The sequence below is a fragment of the Rhamphochromis longiceps genome, linkage group LG6, assembly GCF_057381845.1.
Source record: "Rhamphochromis longiceps isolate RC_006_pf linkage group LG6, R_longiceps_female_GT1.1, whole genome shotgun sequence".
NCBI lineage: Eukaryota > Metazoa > Chordata > Actinopteri > Cichliformes > Cichlidae > Rhamphochromis > Rhamphochromis longiceps.
The window spans coordinates 33,707,638-33,725,206 of record NC_140562.1 but is presented as its reverse complement, the minus strand read 5'-3'; the positions used below and the strand labels follow the sequence as shown (position 1 = coordinate 33,725,206).

The window sequence follows — 17,569 nt, the reverse complement described above, 5'->3', positions numbered from 1 at the left end:
GCTTACATAACAAAATAACTAGGTGTGCATCAAAAGTTAGTGTGGGTGGTCATTGCCTGTGTAGTTACCCCTAGAAAATCCTGGAAAGTATGCTAATGGTCGTCAAACCACATCTTTATTGATAAACACTGAGAGGTCAAAATGTGAAATCAAGGGTACAAGGGGACGATGTCAGTTGTGATCTTTATGGGAGAAAAAGGTTAACCTTGGCTGAAACTGGGCCATGCAACAGGACAAGAATCCCAAGCACAACAGCAAATTTACAGCAGAAGAGCTGACAACGAAAAGCATCAAGGTGTCACAACTGCCCAGTCAAAGTCCATCTGAAATGATGCAATGATAGTCATTTAGTTTTATTCATGTTCAATTAATAATATAGCAAAAAAAACAACCCATAAAACTATTTTCTTTGGAATGACGTGGCAAAGTGATGGTGTCCTTAACAGACAGTTATATTCTCAGCTTATCTTTGGTAGCAGTTCTGGCCATGTTTGCATTCTAGTGCAAGACCAACCTTTCTGCTTTATGTATTGTTAAAGTGAGTTGTCAGACTGTAATTGAGCGATACAGCTGGCAGCGGTCTTTCAAATTCTTCTCCTGTTGAAACCAAGTTCTTCAGGTAAAAGGTAGCAGACAAAGAAAAGGATAAGAGCAGGGTTAAATATGGTATAGCTTTCCCAAGATAAAAAGTCCCAGAAGATAGTTGTGTTCTTGTCTGACCAAGTGCTTCTCGATGTTCTATATACCTTAAAAAAACATTGTTAGGAACATAAAAAAGTGATGGTTACATACTAATTACAACACCAGTTCAAGAGATTCTTTTTAAAAACAATACTATTTTATTTTGTATTTTATTGGTATTGTTATATACATGGCATAATTTGTGCTTTTTTATTATCAAGAATAAACCATAGGGGAACACATCAGAAAATTAAACTTTAAATGATTGAATTATTCATTGTTCAGCTGGATATACTGAGAGTTCTACAAAACCAGGAGGGAAGGGGCAGAAAGGGAAAACAAACTAGATAGGTAGATTGATAAAATAGATAGTTCAGAGACACTTGCAGATGGTCCACTGAGGGTAGTGTGAATGTTCAGACTGTGATGTGCTTTTACCAACAGTAGCAAAGGCACCTGTGTATCGCTTTGTTTAAAAAAGAAAGTAAGCTGCAGGGCCTTATTCTCGTTGAGTCCATACACATATAAACCAAACCCATCCATCACTTCTTGCAGGGGGATTTCTTCCACACAAATTTTTTTTCCGCCAGCCATTACAGATTTTGGGCACCAGGTTAACCAGCTCATGGCCATTCACACTGATCCCCCTTCTGGGACTGACTGAATAATATAAAAAACAAAAATACACCCCAAAATAGTATTTCCCAAGATTTCCATATTTTCTTGCCCAGATTTAGAGATATTTTGAATGACTATAGAGGGACATTTTCAACTTAGACTGGAGAAAGCATAATGGATAGGATGTGGAAACAACATTAATGTATGCTAGTTGATTGATGATTGGGATAAAAATATGAGATAAACAGGTGAGATGCTTCTTAACTGGGAAGATAAACAATGAATAGTGAGTGGCAGGCATACTGCAATAAAATACAGAAAGGACAAAATGGACTGAGCACAAAGAGTGAAAATGTCTCTTGGTGGCTGAGAAGGAAGAGCACAAACCTGGCATGAAAAGCAGAAAGGTCAAGCAAAAAAGATGTAAAGACAGTATGACCGACAAGACAGCCTGGATGAAGACGTATAATACCCCATAAGAGGACTAAAATTGGTCTGTCTTTCAGCTGACTGCTGCCTCTGCCTGGCGTTGGAAGTTTGGCCCTATACCAGAAAGTGGTCTGTCTGCTACAGCACCTACCTGAGTATGATCGAAGACTGATATCTCATTTTCTCCTCCCTTTTTATGTTCCATTTGCTGTCTGTAGCTAACCATCATATGTCCACATAGAATAACTTGTGAGAAACAAAAGACGTGGAGACAATGGTGGAGGAGGAAGTCGAAGCAGTCTGTATGTGGCGTTTTTTTCATTTTTAAACTACACTGCTGGAAGAAATAGATAGGCCTTTTCCTTACCTGAACAGTGCTAGTAGGTGCATAGACAGAACAAATAACTAGCGCATGGAGAGGGGCACATTTGCAAAATATGAAATGATAAAGGAATACAAAAACATTGATTGGGAAAAAAGAGAAGAAGTAAAAGATTTCATCAGAAAAAACTAAAAGAAAGTAAAAATAGATATGAAGAATGTAAAAAAAAATACTAGGAAAAGAAGCTGGTGAATACAATGGTTAAATCACAATAATTTGCATTAGTTATCATATGAAAAGTGGGGATAGAGAACATTTTTACTCTCAGGTGCGGATTAATGCAGAAGAGTCACATGTCAATGTTTGAGTTGAAGGGCTGGAGAGGAAATAGAGGGAGAAGGCCTTTCTGGTATAGATTGGTCCGTTAGCTAGCCTTAGCTTCCCTAGAGACAAAACTATATTTTGATTTTCTTGTTAGCTACCCACTGGGGTAAACAAATGTCATCATTGATGTCTGTTAGCCAACTGATAACCAAGTTTTCATGTCCATGTCACTGCCAAGTATGTGTTCCTTCATCATATTATAGCAACAAGTGTATGTTTTGTCAGGACATGTTGGCTATTTTCTGAACACACAAAGGTTGCTGTTCATAAAAAAAAAACCCAAAGTCTTTGCGACCTTCAGCAATCATCATGGCAGCAATTAAACAATGGGAAAGACACTCAACAACAGCCCCAGAATGAGACTGCTCACATATGTCCAAGAGTGGTCTAAGCATGAAACCCATCAGCTGATCTTGTTGGCTTTTGTGTCCCACAAAGTTATCCATGCTCTGGACTGGCATTGGCTACCCACCAACACATTAATTCAACCAGTGAGCTGGTATTAGCTTTGCTCAAGCTCTAGTCTCTGTTGATTTAGTCCTTTAGTTGGCATTAGCTTAACACCGAGCTACAGTCTATGTTGATTTGGCCTGTTAGCAACCATTAGCTTCCTGCCAAGCTGTAATCCATATTATTTGATTGGTGAACAGACATGAAATTGTCGCCTTGTTACAGTTCATGCTGATTCAGTCTGTTAGCTGGCAAAAGCTTCCCATCAAGCCATAAATCCATGGTGATTCAGTCTGTTGGCTATATTAGCTTCAAACTCAATCGTCCATATGTCCCGTGTGTATTTTGACCTCCCGCTTTCAGCTCCAGAGACAAAAGTTACTGGTGGTTTGGCAAGTAGAGCCTTTCTCAGCAGGGGACAGGTAGAGCTTGCCGTTAGCACAGGCACAAAGCTCGTACACAGTCTGTTTGGTGTAGGTGGTACCTGCAGGCGCTCCCTCCAGGGGATCCACAGCACTACCAAGGGGAATGTTGCCCAGTCTGATAGTGTTGGCATCTAGAAAGATCTGTAAACATAAAAGAAAAAACATGCATAAAACATGGAAACAAAAGTTACAAAGAATCCAGCTGTAGGGGGCAAAGCTCTTAGGGATGGTCTTGGTGCTGAAAGTAATGCACAAAAAAAGAGAATTTGAAAAAGGGAAAAAGAAAAAAAAGGGAACCAAGGAATGCTTGGTGCGTCGAAAGAGAGGTCACATTGCTGAAGGCAATGACTACTTCTTGCTGTTGACTACGGTTGTCATCATGAAAGATCTATGAAGACACAAAAAGGAATTTCTATGTAGAACAGGTCTCTTTTGATAAAGAGGTAGGGTGGGAGTGAATGAGGCAGAGAGCAAGATAGATTATGAGAAATGGAAGGAAATCAGTGGGAGAAAAGAGAAGTGAAGTACTAGCATGCAACAGAAAAAAAAACACACTGGAAGCAGCTCTTTTTTTCCAGGTGATTTGATATTGTATCACACTTATCACAAATCAGACTTAAAAGAATAAGACTGTCTAAGATAGATGATTTAAGCGCCACATTTAATTAAAAAAAATGATCACAAACTGTTGAATCTGAATTCTATAGTTTCTTTTAAAAACATATGCTTATTTGAAATTTAACAGACTTCTTAAAGGGTTGAAAGGCCAACAAAATTTACTTGCACAAGTTCATTTACTTCCAAGGTGCATGGAGAAGACAAAGATCTGATGATGTGAAGACTCCAGAGAAACTTAAAGTATTAGGGAACAACTTTATTGGGTGACCAACGCATTTCGCCTTGTGGCCTTCATCAGGTTCATTGCACAATATCAAACAGTTTGTGTTTAAACACAAAAACAGGAAACAGAAGAAAGTGGACCAATCACACATTTGCAAATGCTGACCAATTAGCATTTAACAAGGTGGTACTAGCTGACTGGTTAAGCCAGTACCACCACTACTGGACTGAACCACTACAGATTGAAAGGGGGGAAAAAATCTCAATAAGTCCAAAAGTAGTTCATACTCAAAATTACACAGAAAAATGCAAACAAGTTAAAATAAAAATAAAGTAAGAACAGGGTCAAAAGGCCAGCAAAGTTCCATGTGTCTTGTTTCTAAAAGAGAATAATTTGATTATTATATTAGTTGGCAAGGTCAGTAACATTATTGAATACCAAAAAAGCATCCAACAAATATTCATATCTGAACATGAGATCACTCAAAAAAACATATTTTCAAATCTGTGTTCAGTGATTTTTTTTGTTGTCGTTTATTTTGGATTCTCTAAAATCAAGTAAATATTTATTGATATTAACACAAAAATAAATATAAGGATAATAATATTTGATACTTAAACACTTCTTTGCTATATCTGGATGTCAAGTTAGCTAAACAAATAATTTCCAGTGTTTGAACCTTTGTACAGTTTTCAGCAAGCTGATACAAAAAATGCACCCCCCCAAAAAAACAAACAAACAAACATACAAGCAAGCAAGCAAACACCGCCCCCCCCCCTCCCAAAAAACCCCCCAAACAAAACAAAAAGAAAAACAAAAAACCCAAACAAAACCAAACAAAACAACAAAACAATAAAGGCCACTTTTAATTTATTTTAATGCATCCTTTGATGGACTTAATCACTGTTTTTTAGCAGCTTCTTGTTGGTGTCACTGGATCTGGGTTATGTGTCCAGACAAGCTTAGTGAAATACCCAGTCAAAAAATCAAAAATGCATTGCACTCTAATGTTGGAACATTATAAGATCAGAAGTAGTTCAGTAGATTAACATGATAACCTTGGTTTGATTTTTTGAAAATACATTTTGAACCATAATCAAGCACAGTTACTGAAAACATACTGTATAATCCACTATCAGGCTGCACAGAGTGATGTGGCTTCCCAGTCATAAAAATCATGTTCTAAAGAATCACAAGAGATTACAGTAATCAAAAAAGAACACAGTTTCATTTTCAGCTATTGATGTATTAGCCTTAATTACAACTTTGTGGACAGCTAAAAAAAACACAATTGTTTCTAAAAACTATCTGTTTTTTCCTTTGCTCTGTCTGCCTTATTTTCTCCTGTCTTCATAAGATACAAGGTGAGTTTTAAGCAATAATCATTAGACAATCTTCGCTTCTATTGACAGCTTCACTTGCCTATTTATTTACTCTGTAATGTTCAAGGAAGCTCTGCTTGTTATTTCTCGCTCTCTCACACATACCCACAGGCTGGACGGTAATCTCAGCAGACATCTGCATCCCTGTTATTTGTCTACTTCATTTTAGAAATGAGGACAGGGGAAGTGAAAAAGTGTGAATATAATTGCCATGAGTGCAAGAGTAAGGTAGAAGAGATGGAAAGGAGGGTCAGATAAAAGAGTGAGAGACAAAATGTCATATCAGAAGTGGTTTGAAGAAGATAGGCGACACAGAAGGAGGGAAATAGATGAATGTAGGAAAAAGAGGAAGAGAGGAATGAGGGATTAAGATACGCCGGTAGTGAGGAACCAATTAGTATAACTAATGATTTCACGTTAGCTGACGGGGCACATCTTGAGCTGTATAAACAACATCCGTACATATAGTGTATACACACACACACACACACACACACACACACACACACACACACACACACACACACACACACACACACACACACACACACACACAAGCGCTCTGTGTGTGCTGCTTATGTTTCCTTTGAGTATCTGTTTCGATAAAAGCAGTACATGCATTAACATGAAGGCAAATCTGCAGAACTTTTGAAATGATTAATTTCTTTGATACTTAAGAGACTCAAATTCCTATAAATAAATAAAAACTGGAATTTCATAATCTCAACATTAATTAATTAATCATAAAATTAAAACATGGCCTGATCTCTATCAACATTACACACAAGAGACAAAATAAAATAAATAAAAAAAATCTCTAAAATGGTTTATAGTACTACCTTTACCTACACTTGCTGCAATACACTCATAAAGTCATAATCGAATCAATTCTGCATCACTCAACAATGTATATTTTACTGAAATGAGAAATGAATCCTGATCAATGTTTTAATAGTCAGATTACAGTAAATGCTATTCCAAGCCCCAATGCGCTCCCTCGTATCTTAATAGGCTTCAGCATCACTTAATAATTTCATTTTATTTAAAAGAAGTTCTTTCTTTTTATTCGTATTTTCAGTAACTCTGCAGTCAAGAGCCTACCAAGTTGTAGAGTGGGGAGTGATCGGTTCCGTTCAGACATTTAATTTGGAAATTACAAGCGGAGAGTCAGTCTGTTCTGTTACTGTAGGGCAGTTTGACATGGGCATTGTGTTTGTGAAAAAGGGTATAATAATTCTTCTACTAACATTAAAGAAAGGCACACAACCGTAACCATGGTAACTGGTCTCACACAAAAAATGGCAACAGCTTCGAACCGCTTAGCCTCCAACAAGTGTAGATAAAATGACTTTAATACAAAATAGAAGTTACTAATATCATAGTTCTGTCTCTGTAGAAATAGATGGGCAAAAAGAAATAGATGATTTTGTGTTAAATAAAATGGGCAACCTCTTTAACAGAGCTGTGTAGAGCTATCTCATTAGCCTGTCATGCCTATTGGTTTTAATGAGACATAGTAACAATGAAAAGGAGACACTTTAAGAGCCAGTGAAAAAACGGGTGTGTGAACTTCTTTACTTATGTATAGAACAAAAGAAAATACCGCAGTATCTCTAAATGTCAAGGTATTCCTTTAACAGGTCCCTGGTGCACACCTGTCATCTTCCCTTTGGCTTCCAACAAAAGCTGCCAGGGCTCAGTTATAGCCTTACAGGAGCAGGACTCAGTCACGGTTGGCAACAGAGCCCAAATCTAATTCTAACAACCTACTTGCCACAGTAACAGAAAGCTACATCTAAAACAAACTTGGGTACGGCACTCGAATGTGGCGGCGACAAGAGTTGGGTGCATGCATGTTTAAGAGAGGAAATGGAAATCGGTTCTCCTTTAAACAATAGAAACATCAGTGCAACAAAATGGTGCAGCAAAAAGAGAGGATGAAGTTGGAGGAAATAGAGGTGAAGAGTAGGAAATAATGGGGAAGAAAACAAGGGGAGAAGAGGATATGACATTGGAAAGACAAAAAGGCAATTAGTGGGTAACAATGGCTTACAAGGAAGGGTAGAGCGAGGAAGAGATCAATAAAAAAAGGAAGTGAAGAAGATGGAAATTCAAGAAAGAGAAATGTATGTACGGTGATTATGTGAAGGAATAAGGATAACAGAAGTGAGACTATGGATGGACAGACAGATGGATTGATAGAAAGGGGAGAAAGTCATTTGATGAAGCTTAAGATCGGATTAGTGATGACATTCATTCTAAATGAAAGTGTCTGTAAGTATTAGGTGGCTCGACGTTAGCTGTCTATACACGTGAGACAGTGTGTGCTTGAGAACAAGTAGTGTGGGAAAGGATGTGTCTGTGAATATAATATTGTTTGTGAACAAGTATGAATAAGTGCTTTTCATTCTTTCTTCTGTTTATACGTGTACTTACTGACATGCCTTCATTACATTAAAATGTGTGTGTTTTACACATTATTTTTATGATTAAACTATTAATTTTCATGGGGTGCACTGAAGTTACTACCATGACTGCACAAAGTACACGTCGTCATGATTAAATAGCACTCCAGTTCAGATTTCACTTTTATAGTCATTGTTATTAAAAAAAATGGTATAATTATAAACAGAAGAATCAATATTCTTTCTTTTGACAAACACTACCAATTTAATTTAAATATTAAATAACATATAAGCGAACTGAAACAGTAAAGACTAACAGTTTGAATCCATCTCCAGTGCTTCTTGCCTTGCTTCACACATCTGTCTAGTCTCTTGCGCACACAATTTATCTACCTTCTCTCCATCCTATCAGCAAACTCTCTCTCTTTACCATCATCATTTAGCCTATTTTTAAAGTTGTTCCTCTAACCTTTGCAGTCCTGCCTTTCCTTCTCTCTCGCTGGCACCAAACATGCCTTCTTCTTCTCCTCTTCCTTTTGTCTTTGGCCAACAGTTACAGCTGTTTTTTCCGCTTTGTATGTAATAGTGTGTTTATAACAGTTATGCGGTAATAACCTAGTTAAAATAGTCCTCAAAGATAAAACATCATTTTGGTCCAAATTTGGTTTTTATGCTACTTCTTTTGGTAAGCTACATATTCCATCTTTCAAGTTAAATGTACAGAATTCTTTAAAAAAAAATGTAGTCTCCAAAATAAAACAAAAAAAATTAAAATAAAATATAAACATTGTCATCTTACAAGTTAATCTAAAGCTCTAAAAATAGCAATTTTGGTTTTCTGTGTGTCATATGCATTCCTTGCACATTTCAGTCCAAATATACAAGTCTGTGTGGGTGGCTGTTTATGTGGATACAGTATGAATGGAAATGTGTCTACACCCATCTCTTTCCAGCAGCAGTTTAGCAAGCACATTGCTAAGGCATTGAGAAGACGGAAACATGCAGGAAGTAGCAATTATGGGGGTTCAAAGCATTTTTCATGGATGATTTCCTTTGGCAAAACAAAGGAACAAAAGGGTTGAAGGCAAGTTAGCTGAAAGAGAGAAGGGGGACATGGTGGCGGTGAAAGGACAAGATTTTTCTGGGATTAAAAAAGAAGGGAGGTGGAGAGAGCAAAACATCAGAGGACATATCAGAGATAGAACATCTGGAAAGAGACCAGGAGAGAGAAAAAGAGCTCTCTGTATACAGTGGAGTTGTTTCAAAGGAGAAAAAACATCTTTTTAGGACACCTTTTTAGGTGTATTTAAGATGAAACCAGATGCATGAGGAAGAATAGTTAAGGACAAAAACGAGGGTGCAAAATTGCATCTGCAAAAGTAAAGCACATAAGAGTAAAAAAGCCAGAAAAAAGTTTTTTTTTCAAGAATTTATTTTATTACCGCCATAAGGTTTTCCATTAAATGCAAACAATGCCATCTTTCATTTTCTACAAATACCTAGAGGACACTTTCTGCACTTGAATGTGTGTAAGTAGCATGATACTTCTCAGTTGTCAGTGTCCTAAAAAGGTGTATAAATATAGTTTCTGGCATCACTGTCATTAAAGCAGCTGTCAAATTATATTAAAAATGATTTTACACAACTACCTTTTCCTTTCAAACCATTCTTGGCTGTCTTTATCTACTTTTTTCATCTGCTAAAAGCGAATCCTTATTGGCACATCCACAAAACCAAGTGGTAATTTCAGAATGAATGGGCTCTCTTTGCAATGGGTTTTATGGATTCATTCTTGCATTTATTTATTGTATCGAATGCCCCAAAGTATTCACATAATGTATGACATGTATAGGAAGAAATGAGCTGTGGCTATTGGGAAAATGAAAGCAATGTAGCTGCCTTCATCAAAAATATAATAATAAATAAAATGGTAATAGATACGTTTTTTTATTATTATTATTATTATAATAACCATGGGCTAATCTGAATTTGATTGGTTCCCTATGAACTTCTCTTTCATTTTGCAATTATGTCTGGCATCTGCTAAGAAATACCCCGGGTTTAATAGGGAACTGATAAAATGAACTGATAAAATATGGAAACTTGTGAGTTCAGGTAGTCATAGAAAGTTTTTTGTCTGTTTGTTGAAAGATGTGAGAATTTTACTGATCTTCATATCAACCTTTTCAGCAAGAAACTGAATAAGTATATTCGGTTTCCAGTGTCAAAATATAATCAACTGACTTAACCCTCCTCTCGTGTTAGGGTCGGCACCGACCCATTTTAAATTTCAAATGCATAAAAAAATCACATACATTTGTTTATTGTATCAAGGCTTTTTGACTTTGTCAGGAACCTCTATTTCTACAAAATATGGAACACACACACACACACACACACACACACACACACACACACACACACACACACACACACACACACACACACACACACACACACTCCAACAACACCAATAGGTGGGAGGCTGTGAAGCTTTCTGAGTGTATTACACAGACCATTAGGCTTGTTGAATGGACGGACGCTGGAATGGGAGCTGACAACGGACTAAATGACAGAGGCTGGAGAGAGACTGAGAGTTTAGTAACCCAGATGTAGCAGGGACATAAAGCAATATCAGCCTACTCTACTGTACCATACAAACAAACACATTCAGAACACACACAGGTGCAGGCATAGACAAATTCATTCACCCAAACTTCTACAGGTATACAAGAAGAGAGACTATAAAAATGATGTGTACAAACACACAACAAATGCAGGAAGTAAGAGCTGCAGAATAAATGAGCCCCCAAACATATGCAGCGACAGATGGTAAAACAAATGAGAGAGAGACAGACAGACAGACAGACAGACAAAACTCCCACACACAATGAAACACTCAGACCGAGAGTGACAAAATAACAAACACATCTATGACGATCACCTCAGGGAGTGTGAAGTAGGCTAATAAATTTCCATTAATCACACCTTTGAAAAAACATACACTACTTAGAGCTATTGGCAGATATCTGTTAATCTATTCCTCACACTCTGATGAAAACAAGTTTTGGAAGTAAACAGAAAGGCTCTGGAGACCAAGAGAGCAGGGGGGCAGCTGTGGACGTGTCCTTTGAGTTCATGTTTGTGTGTATGTGTGTGTATCAGTGCATAAAAATGCATGTGCGTCTCTTCATCTGTGGGTTGAAGATTTTGCGTGCATGTTTTGCATTTAACTTGTATATAGTTATATGTTTCTGAGGCTTCCACAGCACAGCATCACTTGGTACAACAGCGAGTTACCCCCTGCCAGCATTCTAATTTACTTACTATTCTCCCTTACCCGCAGGTAAAACATGAAGTAGTGAGGAAAAAAAAAATTTAGTCCCAGTGTACCACCCCAATAATACCTCCAGGCTACAGTTTCTTAATAAGCCCCATCATTGTGTCAACAAACAATAAAACTCCATGGTAACCTAACTTTGTCAAAAGTTTGTGTAAGCTGACCTGATTTCACCTCGCTGAACTCACTGGTAGAAAGCACATACAGATGTGCAAATGTGCCATGTTGGGTATTGTAGACATCTTTTGAAAGAGTTTAAGGTGATCAAGAAACTTTGCCAAAAAAGCTGCAAGTGAAAAAAGTTGTCGGTTTTTATCAGGTTTAATTCTGCATTTAGAGATTTTGGTCTTCATTTTTTTTTTATTTGTCTTATTTGTTCAGACTGCTTCAGACTTCACACAGCTCTTGCTCCTGAGGTGAGAAAATACAGCCCACACTTAAAATACATGTGGTTGAACTAATTAAATTAAATTCAGTTATCTAAAAATTGTATTTAAACATAGTAACTAGTTCCTATTATCACCATGATAACAAAAATTAACGTGCACTCCCTATATAATGATTATAGTAATAATAGCAGTCATAGTAAAGACCAAATGGTTTTGTTGTGCCAACAACATGATAATACAGCTTTGTGGATTCCACTTCCTGGTGACAGGGGAGGTGTGAAATTGGTATACCACATTCACACCTTTACATATAGAAAAAATGATATCTTTAACCTCCTAAGACCCGAACTCTTCCATATCATGCATTTTTAATTTCTCTTTGAACTTTGGGCATATTGGGAACTGAAGAATGTAAAAACAAAGAATTGCCAGATTTTTTTTTTTTTTTACCTGATTTTTGTTCCTGACAAAAATGAGATGCACATATGAGGACATTGGTCTTAAATTTTGATAGAACAGTGCAGTATAATGTCCTCGTAAGTGATATCAGGCTGCTGTAGAGCAAAATTTAGTATTTTGGTCTAGACAACCCAAAATGTGATGTCCACATATGTGGACGCCAGGTTAAATAAACAAATGCAGTAACATTCAACATGCAAGCAGCAATATGCAACATGAAGTCACTTTCTATTTCTCATTATTACACATTTTGCAAATGAAAGCAAACTCTACACCAATGTATGAGCATGCAAAAGCTCTTTAGCGTCTGCAAACCAGTATGTAAACTACAATGGTTTGTGTGATTTCTGCATGTAATAAATTGTTAAAAATGGGACTAACACCCTGCCCACAGATGGGGAAGTCATCATGGAATTTATATGTCTTGCATTTATGGAAAACACATCACTGCAGTTGATTTTGTTCCCACTTAGTAAATAAATGAATGATTTCTATTTACAAAGTTGTAGTTTCACTGGAAAACTGCCACTGTTAGAACTCATAGACCTTACTCAAGGGCATTCTAATTGTTTGTAGCTTCCCTTACTGCAGTGGTTCCCAAACTTTTTTTTGCTGGGCCCCCCTTTGTTTTAAAAGAAAAATATTTGCCCCCCCCTCGCCCCCGCCCACGCACGCACGCACACACACACATGCACAATCACAAACACATCCTCCAACCACACACACCCACATTTTGCTCCATTGTTACGGTTCTGGGTCAGTGTTGACCCAGCATTTTGAATTTCTTATATTTTGGTTTATTTTTGCATTATGGATTGTTTTTTGATGTTCTGGTGCTTTGTTTATTATTATTATCATTATAGATCTGTTTCTGTTATTCTTGGTGAGGGATCAGTTCTTAGGTTTTGGGTTCTCATGTGTATTGCAGTTTCTGTTCAGTGTCTAGTCTGTCTCTCAGTGTCGTGTCTGCATCTTTATTTAGTGGTTCTTGTTTCCTGTCTTATTGTGAAAGTCTTTGTCTTATGTTAGCGTGTGCAGCTTAGCTCCCCCGTCTCATTAGCCCTGATCTCCCCCAGCTGTGTCTCCCTTCTGTTACCCATTCCCTGATTACCACCCTGTGTATATTAGCCCTGTGTTGTCCTCAACCCAGTGTTGCATCGTACCATCAGATTATGCCTGTCTTTTTTGGTCTCAGTGTTCAGTCTTCACTTCATGTTTTGTTTTCTTGCCAGCAATAAAGCTGAGGTTTTGAGTTGCATTCCGTTTTCCGAGTCCTGCATTTGGATCCTCATCTCCGCCTGCCCGCACACAGAGCCCTGACAGTTTGTCCGTGATTTAAACAGCCCAGCGCGTGCTCTCGACGCAGGGAAAACCAATTCTGCAGGGGAAGCCAAAGGGAAGATATGCTTCACCATATTTTCGAGTCTTTGGCTTAGAATGAAGTTGGTTTGGAAACATATTCAGCTATGCTTCATCTCCTGCTTTGCGTTTGTGTGGGCGCCCCGTGCTAGCAGTGTCCAAGCGTTGTTTTGTTTTTTCCCTTTTCATGCCGCGCCCCCCCTGCAATGGCTCTGCGCCCCCCCTAGGGGGCGGGCCCCACACTTTGGGAAGGTCTGCCTTACTGGAACATATTTCTGTACTTTTTACGTAACAACAAAAGTGTCTTATTAATTTTGCTCACCTCCAACGCTATGCAGCTCAGTCTTCATGAGGACTTCTGTGTCTTCCTTTTCATTTCTTCTTGCCCCTGCTTTTTTTTTCTGTGTCTGTATTTTGCCCTGTGTAGCACCTCCTTCCAGCTCTTGGCAACTACCAGTTTGGCACAGATGCATTTAATCACTCAATCAGCCTCAGTAGCATATCTACCCCAGTGTTTATTCAGTGCTCGCTAGATTATTCTGTGTGCTTGTTTGGTAGCAAACTTGGCTACTTATGTCAAGTTTGTTGGTTCCTTGTATGTTTACTGCTCCTGACTGAAATGTTGAATCCTGTATGCTTGGTTACTCGACTTCATCTGTTGTTTTCCGCACGTGCCTACTCTGCGTCTGCTGTGCTCCCAACATCCCTCGCGCTCTCGGTCAGGCTTTGTCTTTCCACTGTTTTCTTCTCAGCCAGACCTGATCTAGTACAAATTTCTCCTGTGACTTTGTTCACTGCAAACTTCAGCTTACTTCAGACACTTCTCACTTTTTTTTATGTATTCATTTGGCAGTCTTCTCTGCTCTGAATTTTTAATAACTAGTCTGAGCTACTGAACTCCCACATCTAAGTGCTTACGTATTCCCTATTTCACAGACACTCACCTACCAAAGTTATTTGTAAGTCTTTAAAATGTTAACATTAAAGCAGTCATCCAGATAAAATGAAGCCACATTAATGATAGAAGTGCATTGCTTTAGAAAATACAAGTCCAGTGGTTCAAAATGTTGGGAATTTACTCACCATTCATTATGTGAATGATGAGTAAGGGTGAGTAATTTTACTCTAATTTTACTCACCATTCATTATGTGAATGGTGAGTAAAATGGTGAGTACCTCCTGTGGGACAGAATATAAAAAAATGAAATAGAATAGACAATTAAGTAAGTGCATATTATGTGGCATACATGTCTTCTTGCATCATTTCATTTATGTTCCTTTCAACTTGACTCCTTCCAAACTGATTTTAGTGGTTCCTGCATGAGCCTCCAAACTGTTATGCTCCCTTATTAGGGCCAGGGTGTCCGCAAAACAATAACAAAGTATCTGAGTAAAAACAATGTCAAGACTTTCTTTCAAGGTTTAATTTGCATAGAAATTAACTTGAATATGTTATTTCTCTCTTCCTTTCAATAAACACGGACATTATTGCAAAATACTTTTCTGTTCTCGGATAGAAACAGTCTCACTTATAACTGTAGACTGTATATAAAAAGATGGATATGGATATGCCCATTGGTTATTAAAGTCCTGATGTGCAGCTTCAAACTGAAGATATAATGAAAGGGAGTTGATCTGACTCAAAAACCGAGGGACTGTGTATGCTCATATGCTAGCAATTTGACCATCGCATTAACGTATACTCAGGTTTATCAACCTTCAATTAGTTAACCCTTTAAGACCTACCACAGAATCACATCCGCCAGAGCTTATCTTTATATTTTTACATGCTGCAGTGCCATTTTCAAATTCAAATTTTATTTGTCACGTACACAGTCATACACAGTACGATATGCAGTGAAATGCTTGGGAGCATTTTTGGGAGCATTTCAAGTTGCTATACGTCGATACAACCGTTATAGCCCAAATTTTAATAATATGTATGCATTAAGTCCATAATAACTACATAAATTGCAAAAAAGTGCAATAAACTACAAAAAAATTAAAAATCATTTTTCCTTTTCTTTCTTTCATTTTTTGCCAAATTTGCCAAAAAACAGCATATGCATCAAAATAAACTATTTCCAGCAGCGCAATTTGAGTTTTAAGCATCCCAGAAACTATTCAGAAAAGCATCAAGTCAAACATGACTTATAAAAAGGCCAGTATAGGCTTATGAGGCCCCGATGGTAAAAAACCCCCAAAAAAACCCCCTACATTTTCCGCGAAATGACATCACTTCCGGTTTCGGGCAGGTAATGGCGGACATGCGACAGTTCACGCTGACGTCTATTCCAACGTAGGAAGTGTTATGAACAGCTGATCGGATCGGCAAAGCGTGTTTCTGGAATATTATGTTTTTGTTGCTGCAAAGCCATATGTGGAAGGAAACCATGACTTAGGACAAGCTGATGGCATAAGATGTAAGTACAATTCCTCCTGTTTCATATGCAAAAAAAATGATTGCGCTAGCTTACGTGGTTCTGGTTCTACAGGGATTTAAAAATAGTTTTGCAACCAGGAGCGGCCCAGAAAACAGGTTTAGGGACTTCCTACTTTAGCCCCAAAAGCTCTGTCCATCTTTTACTACAGTCTGTGGTTATCACAGAGGGACAGTGATTTCTGAGTTATGAAGACGCAAAGGTGAGAAGTAACAAGAATTAAAAGAATAGAAAGCTCACATAGACTAAAGTGTCGACAAAGGGAGAGTGAAAGAGACAGAAAGAGAGAGAGAGATGACAAAAGGGGAGAAGACAATAAAAAAAAAAACACAGGAGGACTGCAAGAATCCTGAGAGGATCTGTCAGCTCTCGTTGGCTTTGATTTTAATGGAAGCCAGCGCTCCCCTACCTCTAACCCATTTGGCCCTAATTCCAGCACTGCTTTCCAAACTTTTTAAACTTTAATGGCCTCTTCTTAAGTGCCAGCTGCTGACAACATTGATTTGGCTTTAAGCCTTGCTGTCCTGCACGCCTTTATTTTCTCCTGCAAAATCGACAGAAACATCTATTTTCTGCCATCCTTCTCCACCTCCTGCTCATCCGATCCCCCTTCTATCCTCCCTTCATCCGCTCTTCTCTGTTCATTTGATGGTGTCAGCAGTCGAGGAACGCTTGTATGAGACTGGATGAAAAGGAATGCTTTTGGATAAAGTCTTCTTTTTAGAATGTATGTATTTTTTGTTTTTAAAGAAAAGCTTGGTTGCCATTCAGTCGTGAATCTTTACAGAACAGAGCTGAGATTTTTTTTTCTAATGTATTTGAATATTCCTGTGTGGTATCACTGCAATACCTTTAGGTGTTGCCCAAAGTGGAACACAAAGGGAAATACGGGTCATGATAAATGTTCTTTAATAAGTAGGTGGATTTACCAGGAGCCCATGTAAAAAACCCAAACAACCTTTATACCCCACCAAACTTACTACTGAAGGAAATTCAGGGATTCAATCTGATGGTTAACTTATAAAAAGTTTAAAAATTGTTGAAGATATTAGTTGCTTAAAAAAAAAAACTAACTAAAAAGCAAGTCCAAGTTCTGTATTAGAACAAGACCGCAGCTCAAATTTATAAAAAGCTGAGAATATTGTTGAGTGTGCATGCGGTTCATGCAGATATGAAAGAAAACACTGTAATATGTTTATTTTCTTGATCTTTTAACCAGTATAGACAATTCTTTCGGTTTCACAGGGTCATGTTGAGGTGGATGTGGTTAACTGGGGATAACTGGAAAAGGTCATGCGAAATGCAAAACCACTGTTGGATGAAGCAGTAAAAGAATATGAAATTTATATGAAAAATGTCACTGATTGTAACATTCATAAATGCCAGAAAAAATGGTATGAACTTGAATCTGTAATCTAGGTATCAATCAGATGTTCTTCTATACGGATAACACATCTCCTCATAATGGACCGTTTTCAAATGGAGCTTCTCTAGACATTGCATCATTGGGCTTCATTGTGATAAAATGGCTCAAGGGTACAGTATGATCTTTAGAATAAACCCTGGATGCCATTTGTTAAAATTATTTTTTTTTCCTGCCTTTCAAGCTGCTTATTATCCCATCTCTTTAGGGGCCAGATTTAC

At 37.8% G+C, this 17,569-nt stretch overlaps 1 protein-coding gene across 1 annotated transcript in view; it reads right to left on the bottom strand.

Annotated features, from left to right (window-relative positions):
- Window positions 1-873: 873 nt before the first annotated feature.
- Window positions 874-17,569, bottom strand: part of sgcz (sarcoglycan zeta) — a 183,585-nt gene continuing 166,889 nt past the window's right edge. The window contains exon 7 of the mRNA XM_085410305.1: window positions 874-3,450. Within this exon, the coding sequence (XP_085266431.1) occupies window positions 3,244-3,450 (207 nt within the window). The 3' untranslated portion in view covers window positions 874-3,243. The remainder of the gene's footprint in view (window positions 3,451-17,569) is intronic.